This window comes from Cebus imitator, unplaced genomic scaffold, assembly GCF_001604975.1.
Source record: "Cebus imitator isolate Cc_AM_T3 unplaced genomic scaffold, Cebus_imitator-1.0 Scaffold213, whole genome shotgun sequence".
In the NCBI taxonomy this organism is placed as follows: Eukaryota; Metazoa; Chordata; class Mammalia; order Primates; family Cebidae; genus Cebus; species Cebus imitator.
In genome coordinates this window covers 53,476-77,382 of record NW_016107528.1, presented here as the reverse complement: position 1 = coordinate 77,382, position 23,907 = coordinate 53,476, and the positions used below count along the sequence as shown (strand labels likewise).

Below are 23,907 nucleotides of genomic sequence, written 5' to 3'. Positions count from 1 at the left end.
AACCAGGAAGCGCAGACTGACTGCTTTCACTGCTAAGGAACAGAAAGACCCCTTCTCAGAGGGGGAATTAAGTGAAACTCCCAAACGAAGCAAAGAGCTCTACAGAATTTCAAAATATTTGTAGTGTAATTATAATTTTTGTTAGAAAAATCAGGACATTTTTGGTAGGTCTTTGACACTCTCCCTACAAAGAAAATATTTCTCCAGAAGATGGTGCTCTTGTAACTTGAAAGCTATGTAGGGCTCATCCCCATGTTAAGCATCCTGTGTATTTATTGAGCAACTGTTTGGATGCAGCGGATGGAGTACAATTCCCAGGAATAGTTTAGAATGTAGATGAAATGTGACCTACTCATATGATGTACAGCCTGAAGGACGTTAGTATTACATGTATGGATTAAACATGCTATATGAGTTCAGGAAATTTGTAGTGGAAAGAAATATCCGAAAAGACTATTTGCCCTGACTTCATCTAGCTAAGGCAATCAAATACCAAGTGAATAGAGTTAAAATAAATGTATTAAAAATTGTAAAGCAGTTTTTTCTCTATCATAAAGCAAACTATAATCCAGTGTTTTTCAAATTTCTGATCATGACCCCCAGTCAGCAGTGCACTTTACAACATAACTGAGTACAAACACACACAACTGAGAAACAATACTTGTCCTTGGAACTGTGATGCACCCACACCTGTTGCATTTTTAAACAACGCAGTTATGACCTATCAAAATCATTCACCAACCTGCTGCAGCCTGTAGATGGAAAAATATTGAGGCTGGGCATGATGGCTCACGCCTGTAATCTTAGCTGTTTGGGAGGCCTAGTTAGCAGGATCACTTGAGCCCAGGAGTTCAAGACCAACTTGGGCAAGAAAGTGAGACCCTTGTCTCTCAAAAAAATTTTTAAAATTAGCTGGTTGTAGTGGCACACGCTTGTGGTCCTAGTTATACAGGCGGCTAAGGTGCGAGGATCACTTGATCCCAGGAGTTTGAGGCTGCAGTGAGTCATATTTGCAGCACTGCACTGCAGCCTGGGTGACAGAGTGAGACTGTCTTAAAAAAAAAAGAAAAGGAAAAAAAAAGAAAAAATTGAACTCCATAATAAAGTAGTAATTTAACAGTTAAATAAAGCAATTCTACCAAAAAAAAAACCCCGAAAACAAACAAACCCCCAAAATCCACCTCTACATGGGTACATCATCTAATTGCTTTTTTTTTTTTTTTTTTTTTTAGACTATTGTAGTTTTCTGTTTCTTCTTACATTGATTGATTGATTGATTGATTTTTTTAGGCGGAGTCTTGTTTTATCACCCAGGCTGGAGTGCAGTGGCACAAACTCAGCTCACTGCAACCTCTGCCTCCCTGGTTCAGGCGATTCTTCTGTCTCAGCCTCCTGAGTAGCTGGGATTACAGGCGCATGCCTGGCTAATTTCATGTTTTTAATAGAGACAGGGTTTCATCATGTTGGTCAGGCTGGTCTCAAACTCCTGACCTCAGGTGATCTGCCTGCCTTGGCCTCCCAAAGGGCTGGGATTACAGGTGTGAACCACTGTACCCAGCCTAACTGTTTTGTTTTTTGTCTTTATTTTCCCCCATTGGCTGTTGCCTGATATAGGGGGCCTAACTTTGCTGTTGCTAACGGTCATGAATTTTAGGCGTAGGTATAGGGAGGCAATTGAGGGCTGCATATCCTAAAAGCCATTCACTTTAAATTCTGCTCTGTGTAAGACAGCAAGTTCTGGGTGAAGGTGCATTGTTTCCCTTGATCACGATGTGTTTCCAGAAAGTGCAGGGAATGAGCTGAGCTGCTTGTGGAGTGCCCTTCCCATCACTGTTAGCTTGTGGAGCTTTAGAGGGGTGCTCAGGGTGCTGCCTGCTCTTCTGGTGCCCGCTCTGTGGCATGTGTGTTTTTGGGTGGCTGAGCAAAGCCCGTAGCCTACTGTGTCAAACCTGTGAGAGAAACCACTTGATTGCTACTCTCATGGCCCAGTAAGAATGGAAACAATAGAAAAAGGAATGATTATACAGAAAGTATTCCCTTTTAAGCATCATTCCTAGTAAAGAACAAAAATGTACATCAAACATGTTGTATCACTTACTGATAATTTTACTTTGGTGTTCTCTGGCTGAATTGTTTAAAAAGCCGAACTCCTTGTGTTTATATGACATGAACACTGCTATGTTACTGAAGCTCTCTGGCCTTGCTCTCTAAGTGGGATCCAGGACCTTCGACATGACTATGGCCTAGGCATTTGTTAGAAACACACCATCTCCAGCCCCACCCCAGACCTCCTGAGTCAGAATCTGTATTTTTACAAGATCCTCTCATGACACACACGCACGTTTCAGTATGAGAACCTTTAGACCTCAACCTATTTTTGGTTTCAGAGCAACAAGAATCTTTGGTTTCTCTTTGTTTTCCGTAGTGGATGTGTTCTATGTCTCTGTGAAAACACTAGATATTTTAACTCCTCAGGCTGTATAAGCAAATAGCTCAGGAACATGCATTCTAAAAGTTAATTCATAGAATACCTGCTATTATTTGAGTAAACCCAACCCATTATAACCGTGTTTTGAGGTGGAAAGACAGAGTGGTTATCTCTGGCAGGGATGCTGACTGACCATTGCTTAGGCAGGGCCCAGTGGGTGATATTATTTTGATAAAATCATGGTGATAGTTTCTAGTCCGTTGTTTTGTAAGTACAAAAACTCTTATCAAATGATCCATAGATGAATGTATTTGAAAAGGCCAACATTATGCTGTTACAAACTTGCATGTGATTGCTGAATAAGCCAGTTTTTACCACCAGAGACAATTTATGCAGCCCTGATGTGGAGGTTGGTTTGACCACAGAATTCCATATCATATGAATACAACTTTGAAAACTGACGTGTATGTCTCTTGTCAAGGATGAAATCAGAGCCAGTTTTGTTAATGTTCCTAAGGCTTAAGAGCTTCAAATAATGAAGGTATGATATATAAATTTTCATACCAGCCCATTAACCAAACATTCAGACAGCACTTTGGAGAACTTGTGCACTGGACAGCATTGATGAACACAGATTTTGGCCCTGGCACGCCCCCTGGCATGTCTCTTCCTTGTTTTGGCAGTCTTTCTCTGCACACACTTTGATGTCATCATCTCTCAGCCTTCTGGAGATCTGCCATCATCGTTTCCATGTTCTGTCTATGCTAACTCTATTCTCAGACTACAGATATATCAAAATGGCACATTTCTCTGTGTAAGTGGTAGAGTGTTAGAAAAACCACCAGCACTCTTTCAGTAGATGAAGGAAGGCTTCCTATAGGAGGGGAAGAGATTGATGAGTTCTTGGTAAAGGCAGGAGGAAGTTACTAGGTCAAGAATGGGATAAAGCAGTTGACTCAGTTATCAACCAACTCAGGCACTGGAAAGGATATGAAGAAGGTACAAGGGAAGGAGAGAGTCTCACACAAATGTAAAATCAACTTTGGAAATATGAGAACACACATGAGACGGGGAAGGATTATAAGGCAGCAAATAACCGACTGCTATATAAATGACTTACATGTTTAGAGAGCTTTATACTGCACACACTCTTTTTAGTATACACATTATTTTCTTCACAATAATTCTTTGAAATGGAAGGAGTTAACTCAGCCAAGATCACAGAACTAGTGAATGGAACAATGAAGAATAGAGTTTTGAACTTTCAAGTTCATAACCAAAATTATTTCAACTTCATGAAACTGTTTCTGTGTAATAGGTAAATAAATTTATGTAGAAGAAAACATGGTAGGTGAGATGGCTGTAGCACTCTGGTGGACTGGTAATATGATTTGTCTCCGTGTCCCCTCCCAAATCTCACCGTGAATTGTAATAATCCCCACGTGTGAAGGGTGGGGCCAGGTGGAGATAACTAAATCATGGGGGCGGTTTCCCCTATACTGTTCTTGTAGTAGTGAATAAGTCTCATGAGATCTGATGGTTTTGTAAATGAGAGTTCTCCTGCACAAGCTTTTGCCTGCTGCCATATAAGACATGACTTTGCTCCCCATTCACCTTCCACCATGACTGTGAGAACTCCCTAGCCATGTGGAACTATGAGTCCATTAAACTGCTTTCCTTTATAAATTACCCAGTCTCAGGTATGCTTTTATTAGCAGTGTAAGAACAGACTAATTCAAGGGGTTTCATTCATCATGAGACATTTTATTTTATAAGAAACCACCATATAAGTGCCTAGAAAGGAGAGGGCATGGAGAACACCAACAAAAAGCTTGTCCGTGTGTACTGGAAGAGGCCACAGGAGGTCTGCAGAGTAGCAGATGATGGATGAAGAATCTTAGTGAAGGTAGCCTTGGCAAGCATGATGGAAGGAAGTGGGTGGGTGCTAAAGATGCTCTGTAGACCCTGCAGGCAGCTGCTGGTAATGGAAATAAAGGATGACATTTACCTGAAAATGACCTTGACAGTGTGTGGGTCATATTGCCCACTAGGATGGGAGGGTGATGAAGAAGATGAACATTTTGGTCTTCATGACTAATTTGAAACAGTATTGAGACCCTAAATTTGAAATGTCTTGTGGACAGAATGCTGGGGCATTGGGTTTGTGGTGGGTGGGAGGGGCACACACTCAGAGGTTAAGGAATGGGATTGGGGTATGCTTACCTGGACTGCCTTTGCTACTTTTATCTTTGTCTTGAGGTTCTAGCAAGACTGACATCACCAGCAGGTCTTTTTTGGCATGTCTAGATTTTTCCCACCCACTGGATATTTGTGCGTCAAATTGTCACTAGATATATTTGTTTCTATTTTCTCAGTTGCTTCGTTCTGCTACTTCCTGACTTATTTTTAACCCCTCTGGGTTCTTTATTTTTGGCTCTGGTGCTCTGAATTCCTCCTGGTTAGTGTCACTAAGTTATGAGCTGTACAGGTAAACAAGCTGACCTGATGTGCTTGGAGTACCGAGTCATTCATACCTTTTCCCTTCTTTGTCTTACTTTTCTTATCTTCCTCTTCCTTTCTATTAATAAATGCTTAAGTCATTCAAAACTATGTGACAGGCATTTCCTCAGCAGGAGATAGATCCTGGAACAGAAGTTTAAAAATACTGAAGATGAAACAGCACAATCTACAGCAGTATTTTCTTCACTGTAGTCATTGAAGGAATACTACCTCTGTGATTTTGCTATATCTGTATATCATTTATTTGCTTAACATTTTAATACTCATACTAACAAATGAGTATTTAAATACAATTTGTTTTTCTCAAATTAATTTCGTATAAGGAAAACTTTACATTAAAACTGAAAAATTTTAAAATATCATTAAATACATAATTATTAATGTTAATCTATACCACTATGAACCATATGTTCCTAGTGCAAGGACTGACAGAATTGTACATTATATTCAAACTGTGCTCTCTTTCAAAGTTCTCTGAATTGAATCTACCCCTTCATGAGTCCTGGTTGTATCATAGGGAGCAATATAAAGTAAGTTTTTCTTGTATTCATAAATTGTATCCCTTTAAACATTTGAAGACAATTCCTTTTGGGTCTTCTGCTTTTTTTTTTTTTGTAATTTGAGAGAGGATCTCACACTTTCACTCAGGCTGGAGTGCAGTGGTGTGATCATAGTTCACTCCAGCCTCGACCTCGTGGATCAAGTGATCCTTCCCCCTTCGCCTCCCAAGTTGCTGGGACCACAGGTGCATGCCACCATGCCCAGCTGATTTTTTGATTTTTTTTTTTTTTTTTTTTTTTTTTTTTGTAGAGACAGGATTTCACTATGTTGCCCAGGCTGGTCTGGAACTCCTGGCCTCAAGTGATCCGCTTGCATTGCCCCCCTGACAAAGTGCTTGGATTACTAATACATTGGTTTCATTCATCAGGAGACATTTTGTTTTGTAAGAAACCACTGTATAAGCACCCAAAAAGGAGAGGGCGTGGAGAACACCATCAAAAAGCTTGACCATGTGTGCTGACGATACCTGGAAGGGGCCACAGGAGGTCTGCAGAGCAGCAGGTCCAGATGATAGATGAAGAGTCTTAGTGAAGGTAGTCTTGGCCAGCGCAATGGAAGGAAGCAGGTGGGTGCTCAAGATGCTCTATAGACCCTGCGCTTTGCAGACTCAAATGATTCCCCTGCATTGGCCCCCTCAAAGTGCTGGGATTATAGGTGTGAGCCACTGTGCTGGACCCTTTTAGGTCTTCTGTTTTCTAGACTAAACATCCCAGGTTTCCACCCTTGCATGTGCTAGGGTGTTGCCCCGTTACTGTGTTTACCCTGACCCCTGTCACTGTGGTCTCTTTCCTCCAAATGAACTCAGGGTTTGACTCCTGACTTGTCCACCTCCCTTCTTGAAGAACAGTTCTGATACTGGACATAGTTCTCCAGATGCATTCTCAGTGGTGCAGAGAGAGTTTTGATTGCTCCTGTTCTGGACACTATTTTTCTGTTAATGGTATCTAAAATTGTACTGATTTTTTACAGCAATTTCACCATACTATTCACTCATATTCTAGTGGTGGCTGCCTAACAGTGCTAGTCTTTTCCACTGCATGTCAATTCTTTTCCAGCTTATGTCTGTGCAATGAAAAAACATCTAAATGGGAATATTGTTCATGCATCCTTATTGAATTAAATTTTACTGCTTTGGTCCTTATCTCAGACTTTATTCTGAATTCTATTCTGCCCTTTAATATTTTAACTATATTTTCAGCTTAGAGCAATGAACAATTTTGATAAATAAATCTCCATTCAAGCTTCTGACAAAAAGTTGAATAGCAGAAGGCCAGAGACTAAACGCTTCAGTCCACCACGGGAGATTTATTCAGGCTTGCATGGATCCACTGACTTGTGCCATCTAGCACTGGCAGCAAACTAATTACTAGTTACTTCCTCCTCCTATTGGAAAACTGAAAAATAATACATTCATCTATCGGAGGGCAGGTATTTTTCTTATTTGTCATGTTTTACTAATAGATCACTAATAAGTATCAGTTCTGAAAGTGCTGTCATTACTCTGGGTTTTATTTATCTGGCTCTATAAACTTGAACTTTTTAAAAAAACCCAAAAGCACTTTTATTTATTGCATTCTCTAGTTTCTGCAGAAATGTTTATTTTACTCTGTATCATTTGAGAATTTTTTTTTTGAGACAAAGTCTGGCTCTATCGCCCAGGCTGGAGTGCAGTGGCATGATCTTGGCTCACTTTAACCTCTGCCTCCTGGGCTAAAGCCATCCTCCCATCTCAGCCTCTTGAGCAGCTGGGACTATAGGCATGCACCATCGTGGCTGGCTAATTTTTTTGTGTGTTTTTTGTGCAGATGGGGTTTTGCCCTGTTGTCAAGGCTGGTCTTAAACTCCCAAGCTCAAGTGATCCCCCTGCCTTGGCCTCCCAAAGTGCTGGCATTATAGGCCTGAGCCATGGTGCCAGCCTGAGAATTGTTCTCCTAAATGGAGAAGAAGGAAAACAACATATTTCCTTGCCTTTGGATTCTTTCTCAAATCCCTTGTGCCTTTTTTAGTACTAATTGCCTTTAGGGGAAGAGATTCATCCATTTATTTATTATGGGGTTCCTAGATACCAATGCCCCGAGGATAGTAAGGTAAAAGACAAAGTCCCTGGTCTTGAGGAACATATGATATAGCAGGAGAGAGTAAAATAGATGAGCAGAATATGAGCAGACCTGCTTTTTAGCACTGGAATTAGATTGATTTGCCAGAGTTCAAACTGTGACAGGGTTGCTCTGGTTGGTTGTGAAGGTTGTGCACTGCATATTCCAGAGGGTGCCATTCATAGAGACAATGATCTATACAGCTGTATGCAGTAGACTGAATCTTGTATCCACTGCCTATTAGCTCTAGATCCTTGCTGAAATTACTTAACCCCATTAAGATTTGTCTTCCAACTCTGTAGAATGGGGGAAATAATAATAGTACCCATTTCACAGGGTTGTGATGAAACTAAAATACTCCCTCTAATTCATATATCGCAGTGCTTGGGATGGATTAAGTGTTTGGTAAACGTTATTAACACAAGGTGGTCATGCTGGAGCACGTGTGGTGAATGTGGAAGCACAGGGAGGGCTGAGTATTTGTTTCCTAGGGCCGCTGCAACAAATTACAGCAAACTTGGCAGCTTAAACACACATATTCTCTTCTAGTTACAGAGACCAGAGGTCCAAACTCAGTTTCACTGGGGAGATGCCAGGGTGTCAGCATTACCTGGCCTCCTCCAAAGGCTCTAGGGAAAAATCCATTCCTTGCCCCTTCTGGTTTCTGGTGACTGCCAGGATTTCTTGGCCTGTGGCCCTATCACTCCTATCTCTGCCTCTGTGGTCACATTGCTTCTCCTCTTCTGTGTGCAGTCACATCTCCCTCTGCCTTCCTTTTACAAGGATACATGTGATTGCATTTAGGTCGCATCTGGAAAATTCACGATAGTCTTCCCCACCTCAACTTAACTTCATCCTCAACTTACATCTACATAGCCCTTTGCCATATGAAGTAACATTTGCAGGTTCCAGGGATTAGGATGTGGATATCTCTGGGACCATTATTTAGCTACCATAGGCTGCCTAACCTAGTCTGGAATTGGGAGGAAGGAAATGTCAGTGACACCTTCCTGAAGGAGTTGATGGCTGAACCCAGAAGTGAAGATGGTTGGGAGTTACCCTGGCAGAGAACTGGGGATGAGCATCCCAAGTGGGAAACATTCAGGGTAGCCAGTGTGACGGTAGACAAGCCACAGAAACTCAGACCTGCTAAGGCAGTAGGATATTGTCAATGTGCAATTTCTCAATTGCTTTAGCTGACATAGCATCAAATTATTATTCTTTAATTTCTTTTAAACACAGATTTTAAAAAATGTATATTTAAATTTTGGAATTTCCTTGGAACTTTGCTCCAAGGAAACCTTTGAGCAAGTGTCTCTGTCCTCTGCCATGGTTTTTGCAAGCTGAGTCTATCTTCCAATAGGGTGTCTTTTCCGTTTCTCAGTACCTGTGAGGTAAGGGGTACCTGACATACTGCAGTGGTTGCAAACGTAGCCCATGCGAATGTGGCCCACAGACATGCTCTGTTCAGTCCTACAGTATTTTTTTTTAAAGTTAGAATCAGTTGAACACTTTAAAAAGTGGGAAAATTGATGACAAGTCTAAATTTCTAACATCTTTTATGAAATGAGACAATGTGTCTCAATGTGTTCTTGCTGGGGCTAAAATAGAAGCATTAAAGTTTGAGAGATTCCCTCAGTTTCTGGGGCTGAGACCCCATAACCTCTGAGTTGGTACTGTGGTTTTTTTCTTAGCAGAGAGAAATAAAAAAAAGTGGAGAAATGAAAGTCTGAGTGGCCATGTGACGGGGCTCATGCTTGGAATCCCAGCACTTAGAGGGGGTTAGGTTGGAGGATTACTTGAGCCCAGGAGTTAAAGACCAGCCTAGGCAACATGGTGAAATCCTGCCTCTCCAAAAAATACAAAAATTAGCCAGGCATGGTGGTGCATACCTGTAGACCCAGCTACTGGTGAGCCTGAGGTGGGAGAATTGCTTGAGCTCTGGGAAGTCGAGGCTGCGGTGAGCTATGATTGCGCCACTGCACTCCAGCCTGGGTGGCAGAGTGAGACTGTCTCAAAATAACAAAGCAAAACAAAAAAGAAGGCTGGAGAGGGCCACGCTTCTCATCCCTGCTGGCATTACTCATCACCTTACCTGCTGTCCCCTAGTCTAGGCTTCTGAGATTGAGATGCCCGATTGACATGGGCGGGCTCTTTTCATCTTTCCCATTCCTACTCAAAAATCAAGAACAACTACAAGACAGAGAAACTGACCTCCAACAGCACTCTTTACAACAGCTGTGGCCTCAACCTCTTGACTCCTGTCTTTTGGGAAAGACGTTCTCTTCGGTCAGTGGGTGGGGAGAGCACAGAGCAGCAGTGGAGAGAGCTGGCCTTGCCGGCTGGGGGCTGCAGGCAGGGTGGGCCAGCACCCTCGCACATGCTCAGTAAAAAACCCAAAGTGAACCAATGCTTACTGCTTCAACATGATAGCATATTCCCTTCCTATTTTTCATTTATGTCTAGGAGGTGGGACTGTACTGGAATACTGTTTTATAGTTCCTGTTTCACAGCTGGCAATATATTGTAAGCATTTGCATGTTTTATTCACTATTATCCCATGTTACCATTTTAAAAAAGATTTATTGAAGTGAAATTCACATATTAAAAATAACTTTTGAAGTTGCCAATTCAGTAGTCTTTAGTGTATTCCCATTGTTACAGAACCACCGCTTCTCTCTTGTTCCAAAATGTTTTCACCTCAAAGGAAAACTCCATAGCCATTAAGCAATTGCTCCCCATTTCCTCCTCCCCTAATCCCTGACAATGACCAATCTGTGTTCTCTCTCTATGGAATTTCCTGTGCTATTTCATATAGATGGAATCATATAATACGTGACCTTGCCTGTCTGGCTTCTTTCACTTAGCATAATGCTTTCAAGGTTTATGCACATTATGACATGTATCAGCAACTCATTCCTCTTGGGAGTGACATTCCCTTACATATGTACATCCATCCCACGATTTGTTTATGCATTTATCAGTTGATGGGTGTTTGGGCTGTCTGCACCTTCTTATTGTGAGTAGTACTACCATGAACGTATGTGCACGTGAATTTGAGTTTGAGTACATATACCTACAAGTGGACTTGCTGGGTCATAGGTTTACCTTTTAGAGGGACCGCCAAACTAATCTTCCACAGTGACTGCATCTTTTCACATTCTCTACACTTGCAATGTACAGAGCTTCCAGTTTCTTTGCATCCTTACCAGTACTTACTAGTTTCCATTAAAAAAATTCTAGCCATCCTTGTGGGTGTGAAGCGGTGCTTTGGTGTGGTTTAGTTTACATTTCCCTAATGTATGTCATTTCTGATGGCAGCAGAGCAGTCCCTCTTAGAGATGTCCAGTTAGTTTGCCTAGTCAGTTCTCCATTGGTAAACATTTGGTCTCTGTCTCACATCTTTTTGTCATTACAAACATGTAAAATGCAGTACGCACCCTTATATTTTCAGTTAAGAGCCTGGACTCGGGTCAGACCGGTGAGCCTCAGGTGTGGTATCTTTACTTGCTATGTAGTCTTGGGCAATTCACTTGATCTCTAAGCCTCAGTTTCTTCATTGATAAAATGGGCATAAATAACTTCTGCTTCACAGATGTTTCTTAGCATTAAATATGAACATGTGTAAAGCCCTTAACATATGGGCTTATATATAGTACGCACTCAGTAAATGCTGGGTGTTTTCTCCATCTTGGCTCATATCTTAAATCCCTCCCTCCCCGCTCCCTCCCTTCCTTCCTGTCTTTTTTTTTTTTTTGTCTTACTTTGTCACCCAGGCTGAAGTACAGTGGAGCCAATGTGGCTTACTGCAGCAAGCAATCCGCCTGCCTCAGCCCCATCAAGTAGCTGAGACTACAGTTGCACGCCACCACGTGCACTCTTGTATTTTTTGTAGAGACAGGGTTTTGCCTTGTTGCCCAGGCTGTTCTCAAACACCTGGGCTCAAGCAATCTGCCTGCCTCAGCCTCTCAAAGAGCTATGATTACAGGCATGAGCCACCACGGCTGGCTGATTTCTTTTTTAAATTCTTAGAGGTGACATTGCTGGGTCAGTAGAAGTTATGCACATATTTGAAGTCTTTTGATGCACATTGTCCAAAAGTCCTTTCCAGATACTAACTTAACCCCCATCAGGAGTGTATGCCAGTGTTTATTTTTGGCACCTTCAATGCCTGGGATTGTCATAGAAAACTATTACTAACATCTCATTGCTGTTTTAAATATGCATTTCTTTGATTGTAAGTGAGGTTAAATATTTTTTGGACATTTATATATCTCTTTTATGAATTGCCTTTTTATGTCCCATGCCCCAGTTTTTCTATTGGGTTGGTAAACTTGTCAATTTCTGTAAGAGCTCTTTATGACTAGGATTTTAACCTAACTTATCTGTCATTTTGTGAAAAGATAATTCATTTCCAGTTTGTTAATTTCACATGGCTACATGGCATGGTTCACTACTACAGGCTCTATAAATATCAAACTCCTGGTGTTTCTTGGAGGGGTTGGACAGCTGTTGAACAAATCATTTACTTTCTTTAGGCCTCAGCTTCCCCAAATGTGAAATAAAGGAGTTGGACTAGAAAATTGCGGTTTATATCCAGATTTGAAATTTTATAACTTCATACAAACATCTTGCATGCTCAGTATATTATTTCATATGTCATATTTTATACTGATATGTAATGGTAATATTTCTAAATATAATTACTTGCTAAACTGCTTTGGTATACCTACTGACCCTTGAGCAGACGCTTTCAGTATGTAGTGGCATTTTGGTGTTTTTTAGGTAGAAAAAAATATATATTTATTTTACATATAAAATAATATATTTCACATAAAAATACAACATATTTTGTACATACACATGTAGAAAAATGTAACATATTTTACACATAAATATATAAAAATGTAACATTTTATAAATACATATAAAATATAACACGTTTTATGAATATAAAAACGTTTTATATTTAAATGTAAATATATAAAATATAACATATTTTATGTTTAAATAATATATAACTATAAAATATAACATATTTTATGTATAACTATATACAAAAATATATAGAAATATATAAAATAACATCGAGGTTACAAAAATTAAAAAATCTCGTTTTGTATATTTTATTGGTGTTGTACTAGATAAGTTATTTGTAATTCTCTTCTAAGGAATTTTTACTTTTGTATCACTGAGGCCACTGGAGTTACAGCTGTTTTTATTGTTAAACAGGTATTTGATTCAGTTAATGCTACGTATTTTGACTTTAAGACCAACTTTGCGAAGAGGCTCTCCGCAGAGGTTCCTGTTGCGAGTAGCCCCATTACCACAAGGTGGCGGCAAAGTCAAACTAGGGCTCTGTCCGCTGATTCCTTTGGGGAAGAGGAGTCAATCACCTACCTCCCCGAAGCTTCTGGATTAGTGCTGAAGACAACGCCTGAGAAAGAGACCTTGACTCTAGGTGAGGTGCCAGAAACGCCACAGCCCAGTTTTGCAATGTGAATAAAGGATATATTCCTGAGAGAGCCTTTGTCTTGTAGACTAAGGAGTGCCACATCTAGTCAACTCTTCTTTTTCTACCTTTGAGTAAGAAATTTCCAAGGTGGGGATAAATGACCCAAAAACAAAAGAAAGTACTATATGTGTTTAAAAAAAAAAAAGTTTACACAAATTAAATTTAACAGAGTTAATTGTGCAAAGAACCACTGGCCAATGGGCAACCAGATAACCATGCCGCCATGTTGGGGCGGGCAGCATTCATGGACCAGATGGGAAGTGCGGTAGGAGCTGGCCTGATTGGCTACAGCTCAGTTCGGCTTATTTGCACGTGGTCTGATCAGTTGACTGCCTGTGATTGACTGAAGCTCACCTTCTGTGATTGGCAGAGACTCAGCTAAGTTAGACTTTCAGTTAGTTTACATCCCAAGTTAGGTTGCAGTTCTCAGGCCAAATTTAGTTTAATTTTAATGTTTTTGAGACTTGCATTGGTTAGATAATTATTTTTGTAAAGATTGTATGTGTGAATGTGTATATATATATGTATATGTATACACATACATATATGCATTTTTGTTTGCAAAGTATAGAATTTTAATGACTGGTAAGGTTCCTGGTATACAGAGTCTGAAAAAAATTATACATTAGAAATGGAGTAATCAGATGTGAAATAGAAGAAAAAGAATCCGGAGAGGATGAGGGGAAGAGAAAGTAAGAGGAAGGAAGCAAGAGAGAGGCAGGGGGGACGAATGGAGGGGGAGAGGCAAGGAGAGAAAGAGAGAAGAGAGGAGAAAGAGACAGAAGAGTAGAAGGAGGAAGAGGAGGAAGAAAGAAGAACCACCAAGAGTAGAAGGGAAAGAGAAGAAAAGGGAAGGAAGGAAAGGATAGTGAGAGACAGTCTGATGGCTATGATGGGACAGAGATGGGGGCGTAGGCTCCAAACCGCTAGTGTAATGGGCAGGATCCATGATCAACCTGTCAGAGTCGCGAACACAACTCTTTCTGAAATATGTAATTCTCATTTGGGCACAGCCATTTTCATTCCCATCCTTCAGAAGCAAAATTTGTCACCTATCATCTGCGGATGCAATTGCCATTCTTTCCTTTGAGAACCCTAGGCAACATAATTATTTGCCTATCAGCATATTTATTAAGACAAATGTTAATAGAAGTGCAGTCTTTTCAATGACATTAGACACGATGATACATTGCAGTTCTGCAGATTGAAAGGGAGCCCAGATTTTATCAAACCAGTGAAATCTCCATGTAAGGACAGGTGTTAATACTGAAAGTATTTAGTAACTGAAGAAGGAAGCAGTAGGAGATAAAGGATTATAAAAAAGGTCGTTGTTATGACTATCTTCTGAAAGAAATCTTTTGTGTCTCATTGTAACTGAGGGACAGTTTTGATGCTGATTGTTTCCGAAGATTTTTTGGGTAAAATTAGGGGCTCCCTTTTTCTTTCTAGGCTCTTAATTTATTGATTTTTAAAAAAATGTATGACATTGTGTGATATTCAGAAATCCAAGAGACAGATATTAGCCAAAAGAATTTTACAAGAAAGGCCATTTTATTTTCTACTTTAGGCATTAATCAGATCAATTGGTTTCTCTGTGCTTTGCTAGTGGGGCTTCTTTCTTTTTGTTTTAGAAGAGCAGTTACTGAAGATCCTCACATTCCAAAGGGTCATTTACAGAGAGGTTCATTTTCAGTCATGCTCTGAGGTCGCTTCTTTCTTAGGCTGGTGGACCTGACCTCTTTGTTTATAACTGGGAATGATTGTCAGTACTAGCCTCTGACTGCGACTTTTTCCTCCTCATTTGAAGTTCTGAGAGCTGGCTTTTTCTCCCCTGTACTCTTCTACAAAAAGCACAAGGAAGCAAGCATGCATAATTTCTCAGGACAAAGAGCAAGATCTAAAACTTGGAGCAACATTTCATATTTTCATCCTTTTTCTCCCTACATGTAATATATATTGCTTGAATTTTGAATGTCCCAGTGCTTGAATTTTGAATGTCCCAGTACTTGAGGTACCAGGCTCTTAGGACGTCAGTGACGGTTTTTCAAGCCCATAGTTGTCCGAATGAAGAAGAGATTGTCACATGGCAAAAGGCCAAGATTTTCCAATGTTCCCTTGGCTTCTCTGATGAACAAGTGATATGGCAGATATTTAGTTTTAGAGAATGACTTGACAGGTTTCTGGCGCAGTTGAAAGTCTGGTAAAGGGCTTTCTCAATCTTGAGAAGAGACTAGATAAGAATAATATTGATGGAAGTAACATTTACTCTTCTATTACTTTACTTAGAAAGCATCATTGATGCCATCTTAAACTATGTTTAAAACATCTTTCTGCAGTAGAAAAGGGGAAAGAGACAAAATAATTTGCTCATGATTGTGTAGTGAATGTCAATGGGGTCAAAGCAATCATCCCATAATGATTTCCTGGCAGGATGATCATAGTTTGGGCAAACCGGATACTCTTTACGCTATCATTTAAAACTATGGAGCTGTTTCTATCCGTTCTTCAAATGTGCAAATCTGTTTTTTTTTCCTACAGAGATGAAGCATTTACACTGTTGCTACTGCAGATTAAGCCAGGTCTTTAATCTTGGCACCTCTTCCCCTCTCTAGAGGCCACTGAGGCAGCTTCCTCACTGAGTGACAACCTTATGAAGTCAGCAGTCTGGATAAGATTCTGTCCCACTCCTTGTAATGGATTTTGGAGAGACAAGAGCCTGGGCTTTCCCACTCTGTCCTATTGGGAAAGATGCCACAGCCAGACCTAAAATCAAAGGGATTCTTTTGTTTTAAAAACCAAATTCAGAGCTAAATGTCTTTTTTGTAGGATCCTGCAAAGAACCACCAAAGACCCCCATCAAAGGAAGTTCTGAAACAAATAACTCTGCTCTCCATTTTTGCAAGACACCTCATGCAATGGACAGAGACGGGAAGGAAAACGTTGCCACAAAAGGGCAGGTAGGTAAAGAGAAAAAAAAGCTGAAGATTCCACATCTGGAGACACTCAGACAACTGAGTCGCAAATGTAAAGAGTTCCTTGGCAGCTCTTATCAATCAACAAGAAAATGATGCATTCCTGATAAAATATGACATTATACTTATTATGGTATGCTTCCCGTTAGCTCAAGGAGCTCTTGCTGTCATCATTTCCAACTATTTGATGATGTGTTCTGTCCTTTGGGGTCTCTTAGGAAAAGTTAAATTACTGCTTTATATGATGGTCTTTTAAATATTTCCCTTAAGTCTTTCTTGTTGTTTGTTTTTTCTTGGTTAAGTAGATTTATTACATTTAGGTATCTCTTACTTATTATAGTTTTAAGATCTTAGGAAGCTGATATAAATCTTTTGGGCACATTAAATATCAATAGAATGTTTTTGATTTCATCAAATCCAATGGGGAGTCTTTGAAGGAATCAATGTTTCAGTTCAAATGCTTTGAACTAGAAAAGTCATAAATTCTCAATTTAGGCAAAATTACTTATTCAGTGTATACCTCTTTCTGTGCTTGGCTATTTTGCTAGAAGAATAATAAAATATTGTAAATATAAATTTTAGTTACCTGAACTCATATGCAATTGAAAGTGAATGTTTTAGAGCAGGCATTTTGATGCGTGCTTCGTAGTTGGGTATGGGTTTGGGGGATAGGGAGTGGCCAGGGAGTCCTACTGAGATAATTAGGGAGCACTCGTGGTCTCAAACCTGGGCCAGACAATGAACACTCCTGTCTTCTCCATTTTTTACTGCTGATTAGCGTTTTTGATTCCCTATCCCTTAGGGAGTAGGGAATTTTCCTTCCCCTTCTCCTTTCTGGTAATTGGTGGCAGCAAGGTTGATGGCTGTGTCTGTGGGCTCACGATGGCATTGGCAAGATACTCCTTAGCAATTGTTATACCAGCTAGAATGTCACCCCGGCATCACTGAAGAACCTGGGCAGGGGATAATGGAAGCTGTTCTACGATGTTAAGCTGAGCAATTTTTCTTTGTCATGATTAGTTAGCAGTCAGATAGCATCAAGAGTGGTGAAGACACAAAGCGAGGTCTTTCTCCTGCAGAGTAAATGTATATCTTCATGTGGTCCTCACTGATCATCTGGAGGGTGTTTCCACAACGAGGGCCTGCATAGCCGTGGAGACTTTCAGAATTCACCTTCCAGGAGCTCCATATTAAGTTGCTGATTAAAGTAGTAAGTAGATGTCATCTAGGAAAGAGCACCCCTGCACCCACAGAGCAGAAGCACATGCCAAACCTTGCTGTAATCAGCTTTGTGGTGACTGTGGGATTCTGAAGAAGTAAGTGTGTGAAGAGTTCATTGAACTACTGATGAGCGGACCATTTTAGAAATGTTATTTTCTACTAATGGTTCCCAACTCAGGGTGATTTTGCTCATCAAGGGGCATTTGGCAATATCTGAAAGACATTTGATTGTCACAACTCCAGGGAAGAGCATCTTGTGGGTGAAGGCATAGATTACTGCTAAACATCCTACAATGCACAGAACAGCTCCCACAGCAATGAATTATCCACTGCCAAATGCCCATAGCACCAAGACTGGGAAACCCTGCTTTATAGTTAGTTGTTCTACCTTGAATAATTAAAAACTATGATTCATTGACAGCAATGCCTATTATGTGACATAACATCAAGGAAGAAAAAAAAATACCAAAATGTTGTCTGTCAGAGAGACTTCTCTCTGAACTGTGGGGACACAGTTCACTCTCTGAACTATGGGGACACAGTGTATAAGGAACATGGCTGTGCTTTGGTCAAGGATAGGCCGAGGTAGGATGTTTATATTCTGCATGACTCAGTGAGTCCAGAGCACAGGTGCATAACTCCACTTGTTGTCATAGCCATGCAGACATAACATAGAGAAGCTCATCACCACAGCATAACATAGGGAAGGACATCACTTGGCTCTAAGCCACTATTGTCTGCAGAAGGTATAATTGCCCTGTTGACACTGCAGGAGCTGGCACCTGGAGAAAGCGAGAGAAAGCCAGAGCTGTCCGTCTTTGCAGATGAATTGGGGGAGCCAGGACACAGCTGGGCTTGCTTCTGCCCAGAGAGAGAGAGTGTTAAGCTGCTGACCCCAAAGGCAAGGGAGAGTTAGCCGAGCGGCTGTGTGTGGGGGCTGCTGAACTAAGCAGCCGAGCTAAAGGTGAAAAGTTAGTGTAAGGTGAAGAGAGTTAGTGTAAGAAAGCTGCTGATGAGAGCTGCTGCTGAATAAAATCATCACCTGCCTGTGGACCCCCAAGTGTTCTTTCTGCTCATCCACCGACTCCCTCCAGACCTCAACATGACCTTTGGTGTAGTCATGAACCTGTCACAGGGTTTGTCACACATGTGAGAACACATATTTTGTTGTGAAGAAGCAAAACAGAACCTTCTCTGCTTTAACTATTCATTACTATGTTTTTTTCAACAAGTCTTTTTCTTTCCACTTATTACTAATTTTCCTAGATGTTTTTGATTGATGTTGGATGTAAGATTGTCAGAAGTGCTCTTTATATATTGGCCCAAAGGGATAGCACCTAGATTTTTGTGCATGTGGAATTTTAGTAAAGATACTTAAGATCTCTGTGAAGGTGTTAGCAGAAAAAGACTTTTAAGATGATGAGTTCAATTCAAACGTTACAGGTGAGAAAAATTGAGGCCCAGAGACAATCTCAGTAACAAGCTGAGGGAAGGTCTTTGGATTGCGTACTGACAGGCATTCCCTCAAACAAATCCTTTTTGCAAAATGTTATCTTATGAATGCTCGACTTTATTATTTCATAGAGATCTTTTAATTTCAGAGAGTACTAGAAATGTCATGGCAGTTCAGTTGTGGCAGGCCTTGGTGATGTCGCTGACCTATGCTGTATAGGCTAAATGGATTTTTGGGCTAGAAGAATAAAAAAAGATTTTATTCTAGCTGAAAAATACCTGCTCTAGGGAGTTGTTGAGGAGATTAGAAATAATATATGTAAAATGCTCAGCACTGTTCATTATATGGTGTTTAGTTAATAAATAATGGTGATTATTGTGGTGTTGACTTTGACAATGTGGAGTCTTTGAACTCCTTAGTGAATTATCAGTTGTAAATCTATATTATACATCACATCTAAGTTGTACATATATGTTTCTAAAGAAGTATTCTCCTTATGTATGTTTATTTTCAGAAATGCCTAAAACAACTTTTTGTAACCCAGAAGGTGGTTCAGCAGGCTAATGGAAAAATGCAGCTCTGTGAGCAATCCCAATGTGTTTGGAAAGGTACAGGCTCCAGACATTGTCCTTCTTTTCTACCCTCCTCTCTCTCTGCCTCCTTCATTTCTTCCTAATTTTAAAATATATTATTTTTAATATTTACTAGACTAAACCTAATTTTAAAATCTGAATAATTCTCATAATCCTCTGTTCTAACTACCCCCACCCTCCAAGTCCCATTCTCTAGGGGCGACTACCTTTAGCTCTTCCAGCTGTCCCCTGGGGCATTTACATCTATTTTCCAAATAATATTGGTAAACTGCTATTTCTTGTGATTTTAGACTTGACGGCAAGAAATAGCAGTTTACCAATATTAGCAGTTTACGATTTTTTTTTTCATGTTGCTCAGGCTGCAGTGCAGTGCTGGGATCTTGGCTCATTGCAACCTTTTCCTCCTGGGTACAAAGGATTGTCATGCCTCAGTTTGTCTTATTTTTTTTTTTTGAGATGAAGTCTTGCTCTGTCACTCAGGCTGGAGTGCAGTGGTGTGATCATGGCTCACGGCAACCTCCACCTCCTGGGCTCAAGCAATTCTCCGGTCTCAGCCTCCCAAGTAGCAGGAATTATAGGCCTGTGCCACCATGCCTGGCTAATTTTTGTACTTGTAGCAGAGACAGGGTTTCACCATGTTGCCCAAGCTGTTCTCGAACTCTGACCACAAGTGATCCACCTGACTTGGTCTCCCAAAGTGTTGGGATTACAGGTATGAGTCACTGTTCCTGGTGTGTCCTAATTTTTTATTAAAAATATTTTTGGAAATTTTCTTTTAAAAATTATGTAGACAATACATAGATACACACTTTTAACTTCTAGATACAGGGGTGTCTAATCTTTTGGCTTCTGTGAGCCACATTGGAGGAAGAAGGACTGTCTTGGGCCACACATAGAATACACCAACAATGGCTGATGAGCTAAAAAAAAAATCACAAAAAAATCTCATAATGTTTGAAGAAAACATTTATGGATTTTTGTTGGGCTGCATTCAAAGCCCTCTTGGGCTACATGTGCCCCGTGGGCTTCAGGTTGGACAAACTTCTATCTAGAACTTTGTGCATGTTTATTCCTCAAGCATCTGTTTCCCAGCAGTAAAAAGGGGAAAAAAATTTGAGTTAGATGCACAAAAATAGGCACAAAATTTCAGGCCTTCTAAATGTTCTTTTGGGGGTTTGGGAATGTATGGTGGGGATGAGGGCATGAACCTTATCTTTTCCTTAGAATGATATTTTCTTAAAAGTAAAATAAAATATGTTGGGATTTGTCTTTCCTCAGCTCTCTCATCTTGTAACAAGTTTTTGTTTCTGTAAGGTGCTAAATATTTGACTTAGAATAAAAAATATATGTTCTATGAAGCCAGAGATAATGTACCTATAATATTCTGATATCCTAGGAGACGCTCCCTCTTTCTCTCTCTATATATGTATACACACACACATATATATGTATATAGACATACATATATACATATATACACACATATATATGTATACACACACACACACACACACACACACACTTTATTTATTTTGTTTTGTTTATTTTTTGAGATGGAGTCTCACTCTGTTACCCAGGCTGAAGTGCACTGGCATGATCTCAGCTCACCACAACCTCTGCCCCCCAAGTTCAAGTGATTCTCCTGCCTCAGCCTCATGAGTAGCTGGGATTACAGGTGCCCGCCACCACATCCAGCTAATTTTTGTATTTTTAGTAGAGACAGGGTTTCACTGTGTTGTCCAGGCTGGTTCCGAACTCATGACCTCAGGTGATCTACTGCCTTGGCCTCCCAAAGTGTTGCGATTACAGGCGTGAGCCACCGCACCCAGCCCACGCTTTATTTTTTAGAGTTGTTTTAGGTTCACAGCAAAATTAGGCAGAAGGTACAGAGTTGCCTTATATCCCCTGTCACCACACACACACAGCCTCCTCCGTTATCAACATCTCCCACCAGAGTGGTACATTTGTTACAATCAATGAACTTACATTGACACATCATTATCACTCAAAGTCCTTAGTTTACATTAGAGTTAATTCTTGATGTTATATATTCAATGGGTTTGACTAATGTATAATGACATGTATCACTATTATAATATACAGAATAGTTTCATTTCCCTAAAAATCTTCGCTGCTTTGTCTATTAATCTGTCTCTCCGCTTCCTATAGAAGTTTTTTTACGGTATCTATAGTTTTTCTTTTTACAGAATGTCGTATAGTTGGAATCATACAGTATATAGTTTTTTGCAGATTGTCTTCTTTCACTTAGTGATATACATTTAAGGTTTCTTTATGTCTTTTTTTTTTTTTTTTTTTTNTTTTAAGAGACAGAGCCTCACTCTCATCCAGGCTGGTGTGCAGTGGTGCAACTATGGTAGCATTGAGCTCCTGGCTCAAGCAATCCTCCCACCCCCAAGCCTCCCAAGTAGCTGGGACTATAGGCATATGCCAGCATGCCCAGCTAATTTCTGTATTTTATTTTTTTTTTGAGACGGAGTCTCACTTTGTTGCCTAGGCTGGTTTGCAGTGGCATGATCCCGGCTCACTGTAACCTCCACCTCCCAGGTTCCAGCAATTCTCCTTCCTCAGCCTTCAGAGTAGCTGGGACTACAGGCGCCTGCCACCACGCCCAGCTAATTTTTGTATTTTTTTAGTAGAGACGTCACCATATTGGCCAGGCTGGTCTCGAACTCCTGACCTGTTGATCCGCCTGCCTTGGCCTCCCAAAGTGCTGGGATTAAAGGCATGAGCCACTGCACCCAGCCAATTTCTGTATTTTTTTGTAGAGACAGGATTTCACCATGTTGCCCAGGTGGGTCTTGAAACTCCTGGGCTCAGGCAATCTGCCTGCCTCACCCTCCCAAAATGCTGGGATTACAGGTGTGAGCCACTGTGCCCAGCCCCAGGAGATTTTTGTTCATTCTTTGGATATTGATTTTTTTTTTAACCTTAGTGATACTTTATCAGCAAGCCTAAGTGTTTTTAGTAACCTTGCAGTTCTGCCCTCAACTGCAGGTTTGCATAGCTAACACAGAAGCAGGAATTTATGAGTAACAATTTGGTTTCTTGGTATAGCATTGTGAAGCTCTCATGCTTATCTGGTCAGACATTACAAGTCACCTGGTGGTCTTAGTTTCTTCTGATTTTATCATTCTCAGTTTGGTCACAAGCTGAGTGGTTAGAGATGAAAAGACAGTGGCCTGTGGTTTGAATTTTGTATGGTCTTTTGATGAGAACTGAACAAAAGACAGACCTCAGATAGTCATGAGTAAAATTAACCAGAAGTAGTAACCCCATGTGCTCTGGTACTGAAATACTGAGAGAAAGAGCTAAAATCAATGAATCAATAAATATTTGTTGATAAAGTCTCAGAGTAGGGCTTTGCTATATCAGTTAAGTTTTGGTGTAATAGACATGTTGTCAAGCAATTCAATTTGGTTTTAAAATACCAAATAACAGAATAAGTATTCAAAGCATGATGTAATATCTCTGTGTACTAACAACAAGATCTGTTATTTACATTCAGGTCTGTATGCATGCGCTTTTTATTAGAAAGTGCCATTGGAAGAAATTTTAATATTCTTGTTTAAATTAACACTGAAGTGCTCTTCATTTCCTTCCTTCCTTGGCTCTTTGTCCTTTAGTTTTTTCATGATGACTACTTATTTTCCACTTAATTAACCTTTTCCACTTAATGATATTTCTTAATACCCATAAGAATAAATATTATATTTTCAGGATCATAGAGCTATGTAGAAGTGTTTGTTTCTTGTAGGCTGCAAAGATGGAGTCAGAGATGAATCCTTTCATCTTAAAAGGTCCAGTGATATAAACCATTCCATACTCAAACCAGAGGTGAAGATTCATCTTACTGGTCTCCGAAATGACTACTGTAAGTTATCATTTAGATTGGGAATTGAAAAGTTGAAATGACAAAACGCATCCTGTGCTCTGGCATAAACTTGAAATTTAATTAAACCAGTTGGTCTTTATGCCTTATACCCAAATAGTGTAACATCCAATTATGGCTAATATACTAGACTTTTCCTAGTGCAACTTTCATATTCAGGAGCGGGTATTGTTAATGTTGGCATGGTGTGGGAAATATGCATTTTATGTTACTGTATTAGAAAGACCTGTACTAATGATCTATTCTTATGTATGTATTTTAAATATGGGTAAATTGAATTAGCCAAACAACTGCATTGGGTCTGCTTGCTATGTGCCTAGTTTGTAATCTAGTTTGGAGGACAGGACTAACTGACATGGAACTGATACCAGTGTGCCAATGTAGATTGTAAATAATAAATTACGGGATATAAGGAGCTATAAAGACCAGAAGGAGCTCAGTGAGCTTTGGTGTTGCTCAGAAAGACTTTGTAGAGATATTTATACTTAAGCGGGGTCTTGAAAGGTTGTTAGACTTGGAAGGGTATAGAGGAGAAGGACCATTTTTGGTATTGTTAACAGCGTGATGAAGGTAGGATGTTGGTAATCAATGATATTTAATGGCAATGAAGAAGACACATTGGGGAGTGGTGAATAAGT

General features: G+C 40.1%; 1 protein-coding gene across 1 annotated transcript in view; it reads left to right on the top strand.

Moving 5' to 3' along the window:
* The window catches only part of CDC20B (cell division cycle 20B), a 57,455-nt gene that overhangs the window by 13,523 nt on the left and 20,025 nt on the right, over positions 1 to 23,907 (top strand). Inside the window, exons 3-6 of the mRNA XM_017548663.2 lie at positions 12,838 to 13,066; positions 15,947 to 16,077; positions 19,281 to 19,374; positions 23,135 to 23,251. Coding sequence (XP_017404152.1) covers positions 12,838 to 13,066; positions 15,947 to 16,077; positions 19,281 to 19,374; positions 23,135 to 23,251 — 571 coding nt within the window. The remainder of the gene's footprint in view (positions 1 to 12,837; positions 13,067 to 15,946; positions 16,078 to 19,280; positions 19,375 to 23,134; positions 23,252 to 23,907) is intronic.